This window comes from Ursus maritimus, unplaced genomic scaffold (genome assembly GCF_017311325.1).
Source record: "Ursus maritimus isolate PB19 unplaced genomic scaffold, ASM1731132v1 scaffold_1, whole genome shotgun sequence".
NCBI classification, from domain to species: domain Eukaryota; kingdom Metazoa; phylum Chordata; class Mammalia; order Carnivora; family Ursidae; genus Ursus; species Ursus maritimus.
In genome coordinates this window covers 91,342,916-91,357,379 of record NW_024423343.1, presented here as the reverse complement: position 1 = coordinate 91,357,379, position 14,464 = coordinate 91,342,916, and the positions used below count along the sequence as shown (strand labels likewise).

Here is a 14,464-nt window from a genome sequence, read left to right as displayed (position 1 = left end):
TAATTCAGTTTATTACTAACTTTTTGGGTAAATATTGTTCAAAATTGATGTTTCTCTGTTTTAGTCAATGTCTTTGGAGTGCTATGTTCTTATACTTCAATCCCAAGAACATATAATGTACTAAAGCCAAAAAAAAAAAATTGCGTATTTCTTGATCTCCAGATGGCAGTGTTTCTAATCTATTGGTTTATCTTACATGTTTATTCCCTGGGTTTTTTTAGCTACTTTTAATATTGTTGTAGTGAAGTAATACAGATACTAGGTAGTAATATCACGTTCAGAATCTTCCCATTTTGCCTTGTAAGATCCTTTTCCTGTCCCAAAAGCGAGATTATGTAGCTCTTAACCACACAATGAATTGTTGATTAATTTAAAAGAACCCTAGAAAGTAGTGGCTGTACCTAAAAAGAAGGAAAATTTGGGTATATTTTACTACCTTTTTTTTTTAAAGCTACGGCTTTATTATTTTGCTTGAGGTTTTTTTCCCCTTTACCTCCACAATATGCATTAATATGATTTAAAGTTTCTTTTAGTTAGCCTGAGTAGAAGTCTTTTTCCTTTTTCCCTTTGGTATTCTATTTGCAAAACAAGTAATGCAGGTTTTATAAACTAGGGTAACTAGTTCTATTTAATGAATCACTTTATTAAAACTCTTATATGAATCTTATTATAGCCCAACTCGCAGTTTATACTTTTAATACTACATTCCTTCTTTGCACGACCCTCCCTTAGAAAATAGAAGGTTTTTCCAAAATTTTTTACTTTTAAATCACCAAATTTTTATCTTTTCTGCAGATAATATCACCTACCGCATTATTTTTGGCTGCAAAAGTGGAAGAACAGGCTCGAAAACTTGAACATGTTATCAAAGTAGCACATGCTTGTCTTCATCCCCTAGAGCCACTGCTGGATACTAAATGTGATGTATGTAATAATAAATCAATTGGTGTTGCCTTCCAACTGCTGCTTATTTCTTTTACCATTTAGGAGTGTAGTACCGGGGAGTGATCTAACAGAAACATATTTCATGTATGTACATGTATTTCAGTGTCATTCTGAATCACGTTAAGGCTGTGATCAGAGGTGGTTATAAGTGTTTCACATTTTGTTGTTTATCCTCACAGCAAACCTATGATATATATTGAGGGTAAGTCATATCACCTCCGTTGTTTGGGTCCATTTGAGACCAGAGATAAGTAACTCTTAAACTGTCAACAATGGGGGAAAAAAATACAGAAAAACCTCGGATTGCCTCTAGAACAGTAAATAGTAATTTTACAGAATTTTTCCCTTGTTAATACATATATACCAATAGTTCTCTCTCTAATACTGATCCATAAAGATGCTATTTTACCATGCTTTCATGGGGGGGGGTCATATTTTAATTTTCCTCAAGACTAATGCTAGCTTCTAAACAACTTGTTCATCATCAACATTTTAATAGACCTTGTTTGAAGGTGCCATTTCAAAATGTTGCTACGTCTTAAAACAGAAACTAGAATTCTAGGCCTTTAAATTCACTTTCCCAGCACTTATATTATAGGTGAATTCCTTTATCAGGAACTTTCAGCTACTGAATGACTGCCAGATTATATTAGTTTACTTTCATTTAGTTAATCTTAAAGTCCAGATTAAGTATATGTGATGTTTTTTAAGTATATCTGAGTTTATTAATGACAAATTTTATCTTAGATGTTGGCTTTAAGGGAGTGAGAAATACTAATGTAACCATTCAATAATAAAGAATGCGTGATTATTCAGAGATTGTTCTTGTAATTTCTATTACTTTATAAATTCAGAATTAATTTTGGTGAATACTTAGGGTATTATTCAAATAATAGAAATCTGTGTCTTAAAAAAATCATCTTAGTGACCTTTTCAAAATGGGACATAAATGTGCTTTTCACTCTTGAGTTTAGCAACATGTCGTTACATGAATATTTATGATGTATTGTTTTTTTAATCACCTTACTGAGTTGTCATAATTTAAGAAATTTGATAATGGTAGAAATTTTTCATACTCTTTATTCCAAGAGTAATTACATTAGGGGAATGATTTGTTGAAGTTAAAAGAGAAGGCCCTCTATTTCCCCGTGGGTGTATGATACATTCTTTTGGTACTTTATATCTAAAATGTCTTCTTTTAACCTAGAGATTTGAAGGTTTGCTTTGATATTATTTTGTCTTTTTTGAAGAGAGGAAGTTTTAAAAAAATAACTCACTAACTCTGACCGTCAAGGAATTACTTATGAAATATCTTTGAGTTGATACATCTTTTCTTTACAGGCAGGTTTGAATTTGATGTTCTTACTTGAGTTGGTGCTTCCTGTCTTAATGTGTCTTAAAGCACCAGTGCCTACATGAAGTTTTATGTTACAGGCTGGAGGGTTTGTTGTTTTCAGTTAAGCTCTACCTCCTTTCATGTTATTGTTGTCTTTTTAGGGTTTTTTGTTGTTTTTTACCTTGTTTACATATTCTGTATTAGAAGTAAATCAGTTTAGATTGGTCGTAGAAAATAGGATTTTTCTGTCACCCTCAAATTATTTCCTTTGTGTTTCTGATTCTTCTGTAATGTGTCTGTAATTTTCATGAGATTTAACGGTCCCATAGTCTAGCAGTGTTTATCTTAAGCATTTTAATGTTATTATTTTTACCTGGCAGGCTTACCTTCAACAGACTCAAGAACTGGTTTTACTTGAAACCATAATGCTACAAACCCTAGGTATGTACTTATGTCAGATATTATTTTTGTGTGTGTTCTTCAGTGTGGTGTTCTAAAGATGGAATAATTTTATCATTAAAGAAAGTTTCATTTTAAAACAAGTTTGGGGCCAGAATAGTATTGCTGGTTATAAGGAAACCATTTTTTTAAAATTGCATTTACCATTAATTGAATGGTAAACATAGTTTTCATTGTGAAAGGCTGCATATGATTGTAATATGTACAAATATTCTGACTTATAGTCAGTATTTAATGAATTTATCACATCATTTTTAATGTGACACAGTAGTTATGTAAACATTGATCATCCTTTTCTAAAAGTTACATTGTCTGCAAGTTTTTTGCAATTTAAGTGATCTCTAAAGATTATTTATTTGAATCTTTCACTTTATTATTGAGGAAATTGAGACCTAACAAGGTTTGTCTTGTGTGAAGCCGTATATTCTGGAAGAACTTAGCAGTGTATGATGGGAATAACATGGGCTTTATGGAGATCTTTGTTTAAAATCCATATGCCTTTGACTTGCTTTTTAAGCTTAGGCAAAGTTGTTTTACCTTTCATACCTCCATTCTGTATATGCGAGGTGGAGTAATAATGTCTGCCTTAACATTGTGAATATGAAGATGAGAGATAGTGTATAAAAACCATGTACCACATTGTGTGTCATAAGTAGCCATTATTCATTATGGCAGCTATTTATTTATTACTCCATTCCCAAATGTTGAAAAGAAGTGCAATAATCATAGCCTCCCATCATGACAGACTTTTTTTTTTTTTTTAGAAAAGTAGCTTGTGTGAAATAGATATAACTTGTTTGATGTTTTTATAGTATGAAAAGATATAAAAATAAAAGTGAGAATCTTATCTCCCAATCCAATGATTTAGCATGTTATTGCTTTATTATATGAGATTATATAAATAAGAAATTTACAAAGATTTGTGTAATAAGGATTAAAAGGAAAATTATTTTAAGGGGAATGTTAGAATTTATAAGATATACTTCTGTGGCTTTGATTAAAGTATGATTTTGCAGGTTTAATTACAGTAGAAATACAGATAGATCACACAACAATTTTAAAACTCTAGATTACCTGTTTGTCAGGATGTTATTCGTTGACTGCTGAAGACACTAGATGTGACCTCCACTTTTTAAAAAGAAAAACCCTGCCCTACCTAAGGGTTGTTTAGACATTGAAAGCTCTTTCAGCATTTTATCTTTGGTTTTAGAAACAGTGATTTAAAGAATCTTGAGGCTACAAGGTTCACCTGCCTTAATAACTTTATTATCAGTGAAATGTAATTATAAGCTAACTGGTTGAAACCCTTTCATCAAAGGCATGCTAAGAAAATAAGAAGACTATAAATTATTAAAAGGTCTTTTCTCCCACTATGGCCCAGGGATTATATTTATGAAAAATACTCTTTTTACATCTTTTAAAAGAGTTGTTATACATTTTAAAAATATGTTACATAGTTGAATTCTTTGCTTAATAGTTGTATTTTCCATAATTTTAGTTTGTTTTTAACCTGAGGGTAATCTCAAACTAATCATAATTCAGAATTTTTAGTAAATATCACCCCAATCTATAAATAGCTTTGTTAACCAGTTTTCATTAAGTGGAACATTGTTTTTGAGAAGAAATTATTTCTCGTCATTGAAGGTATAATGAGCGTGTCAGTGATAGAAAATAACTTTGTCTTTGGATCTTTTTAATAATGAACAGTATATTATACATTTATGGTTGTGCTGACGAATGGCATTTCTCAGGCAAGTATTATAGTGTGATAAGTGATTGGGAAAAAAGTGCTTTTTATTTCAGGTTTTGAGATCACCATTGAACATCCACACACAGATGTGGTGAAATGTACCCAGTTAGTAAGAGGTAAGTGATCTTTGAAACTTCTAAATTAAGTATTAATGCTTTTTATTGTCTATAATTGATTTGAACGAGTTTTATCAAAATGGGGAAATGTCGTTTTGAAGCAACATCTTTTGGTGTCCTATTATCTACCTATTCATCTATTTCTGTATGTGGTTCTATCTGGTGAATTAGCTTCCTTTATAAACTTACAGGACAATCTCCTTATACTAAAAAATTGGAGGGCTTCCAAATATTAAGACTTTCTCTATCTCCCCTTTAGGCTAAGCCAGTCCCATTTCATTTAATATTTAAGAGGTTGGCCATTGACACATACATGCAGAAAATTTCTGGTCTATCTCAAGCTTTCATTGACTTCTAGAAAAATGGTTACACTTTAAGAATTTGGAGACCATCCTCAGATCTTTCAGATAAAAATTGTCTTAGCAGATTTGCCATTTTGGAAATATTTTCCCCATGTTCATGTGAACAAAATTGATTTAATACATTTTTTCAGAGTTCTTCAGCATTACTGAAAACAATTTCCTTTTTGTGTGTAGTGGGGAAATACATAGTATGCTACAGACAGCATGTGATGTACCTATTAAACCTTTTAAAAAGGAGTAGGAACTTTTTGTATTAATTGCTTTGCTGCTTCTAGAGCATGTGGTATACATTTTTCTACTCTTGTAAATGAATCCTATGTATCTGTTCTTGTATCCCTAGAAATATTCTTTACACAGTTGCATGTTGTTACACTTCCTACTTCTACTTTCCTGTTTTCCATTTGAAGTGTTAATGTACTAAAAGCAACTACTTGAAACTTTCATTGTGCCTTTTTCTGTTACTTTTTGAAAACGAAATTCTGCAGTTTCAATCTTTTACCCCCCAGACTTCTTTTCTTTAGGTTTATTCTAAACAAGATGGGTAAGACTTTTAAAGGCTTTGCTTCGTTTTTTAGTATTTACCTGAATATTCTCACATTTTAATCATTCTAAATTGAATTCATATACCTGGTAGGATTTTATTGTGTTAATGGCTACATTTAAAACAAACAAACCTGTTATCATGGTATCATTGTTAAGAAATGGACTTCTGAAAGTCCCATTTACTTTTTTTTTATTCTAATAGCTAGTACATGTTATGACTTGTAGAACATATTTAATCACGGTTCCTGTACTTCATGGTTGTTGGAATATAATATAGAGCATATTTACATCCCAGAATTACAGTATAGTATAGAATTATATATTAGATAACTAGTGTATATGTTTGAATTAAGGAAAAAAAAAAAGCTTTAGAGTAGTTTTCCTGAAAACTTGAAAGAATAAGCTGTTTTGTCAGAATAATGGGGAGCCATATAACTTTCCTTTAAACTAAGCCTAATGAAAAAAAGTATTGAAGAAAGATATTTATATAGGTTAAAATGTATGTACCTAGTAGGAGATAAAACTGGATTTTCAGCTTAGTATCATTGTGAAATTTGAGTCCTCTTTAAAAATCCTTAGAGTTTAGTAGCTTTTGTACATGTTCCCCCATATCTAAAGCTAGAGACATCAAGTCCATTCATTTGCAAAGTTGAATAGTAAGTTTTTAAAAATTCACAAAAACTACAAATTTGATGTTTTATCCAAAGCAGAATATTTAATTTTTTGTTGTTAATGCTTTAAATGTGACCAATTCTTAAATTTTAGTACAAATCTTACATATGTTTAACTTCCATTTTGTCTGACTAACATTTCAGGTAACTATAATTTACATCTCACTCCATTTAAAAACATTCTTTCATGTTTGGTGTCTGTTTTTCTTTGCTCTGTTAAAATTTTCAGCTAACAAAAGAACATTTTTCCTACATTCTTCCTCTGTTGCACATTGTTAATAGGTTATTGAATTTAGATATATTCTGAGGTAAAAACTGCTATGGCAGTTTAAAATTATTTTTACTTCTCTGTATATTTTGATTCTTTGGGGGGACGGAGGGTGGCAAATGGTTTGGTTTCTTTAAAGTTCCCCCCCCCCCGCCCCCTCTGGAGATGAGAAAGTTGATAATATGCTACTTTGCTGCAGAATTGGCTAATGTCATTTTACAGGGACCTTTCATTTCTGTGATTTCTCCTTCCCTCCCCACCAGGAAAGAATGCCATACATAAGTCACACTGCCTCCAAGACATCTGATGCTTTGACACTCTTCCTTAGCACAACTCTGCTAAGCCCAAATCCCTTTTGTATACCTTATGTTGGTGATCCACATGGGGCAGCAGGGATTACAGGTGCCATGAAAAAAATAGAGGGCAAATTTGAGGCCTGTTAGAGAGGGGTGAGTTGAGGTGAACTGATCCTAGGTGAGCAGAGGGGAAAGGTACATCAATGATTATGAATGTAATTGGGGAAAAAGGGAAATTATAGCAAAAGAATCCCTGTTGGGAAGAATAAGAAAGCAGATAAAGTGAGTGGGTACTGTTTTCAATTTCACTGTCTTAAAAGCTAGTTGTTAAAAATTGCTTTTCCTTTGGGGACCAGTGTTGAAGCATCCTGATTCCCTAGAGTACTTATATCTTTTGTAAAGTTGACAATTGGATTCTGTAAGAAAAATATATGCAGTGGAGTTTTCTTTATCTACACCCTTAGGATGTTTCTAGGTTCCTTATTCCTTGTTGATGCTTAGTAGCATGAAAAATTGAGCAGTTTGTGCTCTCTTGAGTTTGGGGGGTGGGGGTTTTTTTGTTTTCTTTTCTTTGAATGGAAGTACTTAAGCCAACTTAAATATGATGACTGAGGATTAAGTCTGGCAGGCAACTCTTTGTATTTTGTATTAGACTTCAAAATCTTTTCTTCTTCTTCTTCTTCTTTTTTTTTTTTTTTAAATCCAGGAGAATGCTTTATTGCAACTTTTAGCTGACTAGATGCTTAACTTAGTAACAAGTTTAGCCCTTGTAACTGGCTAGCTAAAAGCAAATCGGCTTGTTTCTCAGATCTTTGGGGGATAGCAAGAAACATTTGAGTGAATGTTGTTGAAGATTTTCAGTAGTATAGAAAATGATGGCGCTCTTGTGATATTTGTAAGTAGTAAGTAAAATTTACTTTTTGTGTACAAAACTTTGAAGTTTTTGTTGTGTTGAGAACTTTTTGATGGTAGCACATTAAAGCTGATAGTATTGTCTTCGTTTTTTTTTTCTTTTCTTACAGCAAGCAAGGATTTGGCACAGACATCCTATTTCATGGCTACCAACAGGTTGTTATCCTGACCCTCTTTGTTGCACTGTTGTAGCACACTATAGCTTCCTTTAATGCAGGGCCCCCTCAATGTGTCTCTTACCCTTGTTGCAACAGGAGACTGGACCATCTACTGTGGTGGTACCTTCCTGTCTGCTTTGCGGTGTATTGTACAAGGGACTTTTGGCACAGAGGGGTTAAATGCACATTGTGAAGTGTAGTGGTGCTTTCTGATGACATATTCTCGATTTGTGAGTGCATAAGTCTAAAATTGGTAGCCTGAATAGCAGCTAAAGATTACAAAGAGCTAAACTTAACGTAGAAATTCGAGCAACTTGGTAAGTATAAAGCTATTTCTAGTTTACAATTATAGTTAAATGACAATTTTTTAAAATTTCACATTGATCCAATCTTAACTTTAAAATAATCATTAAAGTTTTTTTAATAAAATTTATATAACTTGGGTTTTTTCCCAGATAATACCCACTAGTTGTAAATCAGAAGTAGCCAAGTCCTGTCAGTGCCTAGATTTGACTAAGTACAATTTTTACTTTAAAAAAAACTTACTTCCTTTTCAGTTTACACAGAGAAAAAATGGTTTGGGTTTGCGGTTGATAAACATTTTTCATTAGTACTGAACTGGAAGAATAATTTTTTAGAGCCTTTAATATCTAATACATAATTCTGTTCTGGGTTGATTTTATTAATGCCTTAAATTTGTTTTTTAAATGGGTCATTCGGGAGGAGGGGACCAAACTAGCATTGTGGGGTCCTTAATTTCTTGTGACACTGTTAAGTTTTATATGAAGCTTTGGATTGGCAAATACCAATATATTTTCTTAGGTATTTGTTGTTGGGATTTAACCTCTATCCCTAGGAATTCTGAACAACAAAAAGAAAGTACTAAATATAAAACTTTGGTTAGAAAAGGCTAGCTGTAACATGTTACATGCCCAGTTTGGGGCAAATAGTAGAAGGAGAAAAGTAGCATTTTTCTAGTGCTTAGCAACATTGGGCCTTGAAGCTGTTCACCAAAAGGTAAGTTTTCTCTGTGGCTTTGCTGAAAAGAAGACAGAGGTTTACATAGATAAGTGTTAGATTCTCTTTGACTTACTTGAGAATTATGTTTGTTAACCCACATCAAATGGTAGAATTCCTGATTCTATACTGTGGTGTTGAAATTTTTGTCAGTTTTACAGAGCCTTCTGCTTTTTCTTTACTTTGCGATGACATTACAAAAGAAACAAAAATACTACAAAAAAATTAAAATGTTGTATTTGTTTATGCTGATTATTGGAAATATACTGTCTTCCCCTCCTTTTATAAAGAAGTAAAAATACTTTAAAATTTAGAAATATTAATGTATTAGTATTAAGAAAATATTAATATGCTCTGGGGAGTCAGAATGTGGAAAATGTTCATAATCTATGTGGGTTTTTTAGTATTAGAATTTTATAACTATAGTGCTAGTTTTTAACTTAATAAGGTTTTGTACTGTAGACTTAAAAAAAACCTTTATGTTTTTGCTCTAATCTTACTGGTAAATATTTTTCTTTGTTTTACATATTTGAATTACTATGGTTCTTCGTTTTCAAACCTGCTCTACAACAGTCTACACCTTACCACCTTCTGTCTTCAGTACAAACCAACAGTGATAGCATGTGTATGTATTCATTTGGCTTGCAAATGGTCCAATTGGGAGATTCCTGTGTCAACTGATGGAAAACATTGGTGGGAATATGTGGATCCTACAGTTACTCTAGAATTACTAGATGGTAAGTAGAGAAAAATCTTTTTTTTACTTTGAAAACATTTTTTTATTATGGAAAAAGTGTGCCTGCTTTTGTATAGGTTTAAAAAAAAAGTGAAACCCTGTAGACTCATACTTAAGTGAACAGTTACCAGTTCTGGCTGCTCTACCATTTCCCCCTCTCTCTGTAGTTACTTTGATATTAATCCCAGATATCACTTCAACTGTTAATACTTCAGTTTGTGTTTAAGAGATAAGAGACTCCTTAAAAGCATAACTATAATTTCATTTTAACAATCTGGTAGTAGAATTTTAAAAAGTATAATTACATGGTCAAATGAACAGGATGAAAATAAGGGTTCATTAGCCTAAAGGAAAAAAAACTTAAAAAAAAAAAAACAAAAAACAAACAAACCTTGAACGTGTTTTAACTACCAGTGAATATATAAAGCCCTTTCAGGACTTTCCAAGAAAAAAAAAAAAGATTTGTAATGCTATAGGTTGGTAGTCAGTTATAACTTACCGTAGAATATGTGAAGTAATGAGCTAAAGCTATTTCAGGGTAACATTCCTTGCTCTATAGTTCCACTGATAGTGACATGTGTCATTATTGCCTCGTATTATTAAATATGAAGCGACAAAATCAGGGTGCAAATTCTATAAACTGTGAGCCTGGAATTGGGTCTCCTAATAAGAAATTTCTCTGGTAAGAGATAAGAGAAGCTGACCAGAGGTAGGAGAGATTCTTGGGAATTAAGACATTTTAACCAAATGCTGTAGATTTCAGAAAGGAAGTAGATTACACTTCTTACTGAAGATACACCTAAACTGGTATAGTAGGTTTTCAGCCTACTCTTTTTGTGGGCTTTCCCTAACTTCTGTTGCAAAATTGAAGCTAGTGGGAAGATGGGATTCATATCTGTTGCTACTGACGACATCTGTTACATAGAGACCCCTTTGGGTTTTGAATGTGATCTTCCAATAAAATCTCAACATGTTTCTATAACCTAGATGTTTGTTTTCTGTGAAGGGCCAAATAGTAACTCCTTTAGAGTTTATGGGCCCCCTTCTGTCTGTGCCAGCTGTACATCTCTGCCACTGTTGCTGGAGAGCAGCCATAGGCAATCTGTAAATGAATGGGTATGGCTGTGTTCCAACAAAACTTTGTTTACAAACACAGGGTACAGGTCATAATTGCAATATTGCCTACCTTTCTGGTAAAATGTGCTTCCTTTTTAGATTTCTTCATTTCAGAGGGTTTTTTCTCTCCCTGAAAAATTTCTCACAGAGTGTGTATCTCATGCTGTATTACTGCCACATGATCATGCTCTTTTCCTTAAATCACCAGAGGTTTTGAAGTTTAACAGGAGAGAAGGAGGGGCTCAGGCAGTTAAGCTTCTGCCCTTGGCTCAGGTATTGATCTCAGAGTCCTAGGATTGAGCCCCATGTTAGGCTCTCTGCTCAGCAGGGAGTCAGCTTCTCTCTCTCTCACTCTCCCTCTGTGTTCTCCCCACCCCCCTTCAATTAAATAATTAAAATCTCTCCAAAAAAAAAAAAACAAGAGAAGGAAATCTTCAATGAGTAGAAATGGCATCTTCTAAAAGCCAGTGTGGGCTTTTTTTCATCTATGACTTGAAAATTAGGTTATCTATGCCACCATCTAACTTCAGCAGTTAACAGGTAAGATAAAGTAGGTATAATCCAAATAAAAATAGTTTATATACATGATCCTAGAGTTCACAAAAAGCAAGTAATCCGCCTCTTACACTGCTCTTAAGTTATAAAGTTGATTTTTTGACACAATAGGGGCCCCCGATAATCCTTCTGCTTCCATTATGAAAAGGCTCAAGTCTGTTATTCATTTGGAGAGCCACTGAGTAGGAATCTGGGACATTTAAGACATGGACAATTTCAGCTTTTCATATAGCAGTCTTTCTCTGTGTTTTAATCACAAAAAAAAAAAGAAGTAACAGTTTAAGATATTAAGATATATATCTGAATTTTAGCTTGGTGTCTAAGCATCAGTGTTCACTAAAATAATTCACTTAATGACTATGGCAAAAACAGCATTGACTTGGACTTGACCTACCTGTAACGTTTGTTGTTGTTTTGCAGAGTTTTGTTTTATGATAAATAACAAACCCTCATGTGGTTTTTGCAGTTTGAATTTTTTTCTGTATACTAGCTTTGAAGGGAAGAAAGGCTTATTTTAAGCATCATACTGTGATTTTTGTACACATAACTAAAATATTAACAGTGATTATTTGACAGATTCTTAGTGTCCAAATATAAAAAGGTGAGGGGTTTTTCTAATTAGGAAGACTAGTAGTCCAGGCATTAGATTGTTTTCACTCAAATTGCATCAGAAAGTTAATGAATCGTGAACAGGTGTAAGTTGTCACAGCTTATGAGCATACAGTAAGTGCTAAGTTCCTGCATATTTTTTGCTTCAAGAAAAATTTTGTATTTGTCTGAATTTTCATTATCAGTCTTGGCTTGTTTGCCTAGAATCATTTATAGAGAAGCTTACTGTGCATACTAAAAAATAATAAATGAATCTATGTAGTTTCTACTGAATTGGCCTTAGTGATATTACATAATATTATAATTCATTTGACTGGTATGAATATTTGTCTTGAGTGGTCAGTAGCTTTATTAATGGCACTATTTTGGAGTAGGAAAGTAGAATTCATCATAACCACACCGCCTTGGAAAAGTGAGTCGTCTCACTGTAATCTGAAATTTAACAAAAAAGTGAGGTAAAAATATATGACCAGGATGGTTTTACTATTTTGTTAATAGTAGTAATTACTAGGAGTCTATGAGTATAGGTGGAGGAATTTTTTTTCTCATTTAACTTTGAAATAATTTTAAATTTAAACTACACTTTCTATATACCCTTTACCTGGTTTCTCTAATGTTAACATCTTATATACATGATTATCAAAACCAAGAAATTAACATTGTTTACAGTACTAGTACCTAACCACAGGTTTTATTTGATGTCCTCAGTTTTTCTGTTCTAGGATCTCATGTTCCATTTGCTTGAAATGCCCCTTAAATCTCTTCTAAATTATGTCAGTTTTTCTACCGTTTATTTTCTTTTGTGACCTTGACACTTTGAAAAATAATGGTCAGGGGCACCTGGGTGGCTCAGTCCATTAAGCATCTCTGTCTTTGGCTCAGGTCATGATCCCAGGGTCTTGGGATTGAGCCCACATCAGGCTCCCTACTCGCAGGGAGCCTGCTTCTCCCTCTCCCTCTGCCGCTCCCCCTGCTCGTGTGCACTCGCTCTCTCTGTCAAATAAATAAATTCTTTAAAAAGAAAGAAAGAAAGAAAGAAAGAAAGAAAGAAAGAAAGAAAGAAAGAAAGAAAGAAAGAAAGAAAGAAAGAAAGAAAGATAATGGTTAATTATATTATAGAATGTTTCTCAGGGTTTGATGTTTCTCAATATTAGATTGAAATTATGCATTTTGCAAGAATACCACAGAAATGGGTTGTACCTTACTCTGTGTATCTTTTCAAGGGCTACATCATATATCAAGGGTGGTGGTTTTGTTTGTTTTGTTTTTCTCAAAAGGTATACCTTATTACTGGTGATAATAACCATAATCACTTGGTTATGGTGATATCTATCTGCTGGGTTTCTCCGTTGTAAAGTTACTGTTCTTCTCTTTGTAATTAACTATCTTGAGGAAGGTATTTTAGGATTATACAGATACCTTCATTTTCCTCAAACTTTTGTCCATTAATTTTAAAGAATCTATTAATGGATCTTGCCTGCAATAATTATTACTATGATGTTTGCCTAATGAAGATTTTCTATTTGGGGGGAATTTTTTCAATGCTACTAAATTTTCCACAGATTCTGAGTAAGCCTGGGGGTGGGGGGAGAGTGATTTTTTTTTTTTAAAGGATTCATCGTTGAAAATAGCAGTTTAGATCTGTGTCTGCTTCTGTATTTGCTGAAGGTTGAATAGAAGGGTGACGGTGAAGTAGATGAACTCTTGAGGCCTCTTTTTAATATTGCCCACTTGAGAGAAATATAAATCCTAAAGACACCTTCTAAGTTTTAAATTTAAATTTTATTTTTAGAGCTAACACATGAGTTTCTACAAATATTGGAGAAAACACCTAGTAGGTTGAAGAGGATTCGAAACTGGAGGGTAAGAGAATTGGCAGGGTTTAATAGAATATCAGTTTGTCGCTTATCTAACAATTACATAGCTAACCAGTTTGAATTTTTTGGTTAAATATCCTTATTTCCAGTATTCCTAAATAATTACAGTGTATTGTAAGCTGCGTACACTCATAGTTTACTCAGCTACTGTGTCCAGTGTACTTTGTTAAGTACTTTATAAATTTTTTGTTTAATTCTCACGGTGATTATAATGGAAATATTCTCCTTATTTTACAAATGGGCAAATTAAAGCCTAGACAAGTTAAATTACTTTCGCAAATGCTGGGCTAGGATTTAAGCTGTATCTAACTCCGAAACCAGTGGTGTCCACTTTTTATAGCCTTCTTTTGTGCCTCTAAATAAAACATTTATTTACTGGCAACATAAAGCCTTAAACCCCAGGTGATTTTGTTTGCATATATTTAATACAGATTTTTATAAAGCAAGGAAATTTGTATTAAATTCCTCTGCTGTCATTGCTTCTTTTGTGTTTTATTTAAATAGGCTAATCAGGCGGCTAAGAAACCAAAAGTAGATGGACAAGTTTCAGAAACTCCACTTCTTGGTTCATCTTTGGTCCAGAATTCCATTTTAGTAGATAGTGTTACTGGTGTGCCTACAAACCCAAGTTTTCAGAAACCATCTACATCAGCATTCCCTGCACCAGTACCTCTAAATTCAGGAAATATTTCTGTTCAAGACAGCCATACATCTGATAATTTGTCAATGCTAGCAACA

The 14,464-nt window shown here is 33.1% G+C and overlaps 1 protein-coding gene across 1 annotated transcript in view; it reads left to right on the top strand.

The window, feature by feature from the left end:
* CCNT2 (cyclin T2) overlaps window positions 1–14,464 on the top strand; it is a 38,314-nt gene that overhangs the window by 19,856 nt on the left and 3,994 nt on the right. Inside the window, 7 exon segments of the mRNA XM_040645507.1 lie at window positions 796–924; window positions 2,662–2,722; window positions 4,544–4,606; window positions 7,769–7,814; window positions 9,407–9,570; window positions 13,642–13,712; window positions 14,231–14,464. The exon segment at window positions 14,231–14,464 is cut by the window's right edge and continues 922 nt beyond it. Coding sequence (XP_040501441.1) covers window positions 796–924; window positions 2,662–2,722; window positions 4,544–4,606; window positions 7,769–7,814; window positions 9,407–9,570; window positions 13,642–13,712; window positions 14,231–14,464 — 768 coding nt within the window.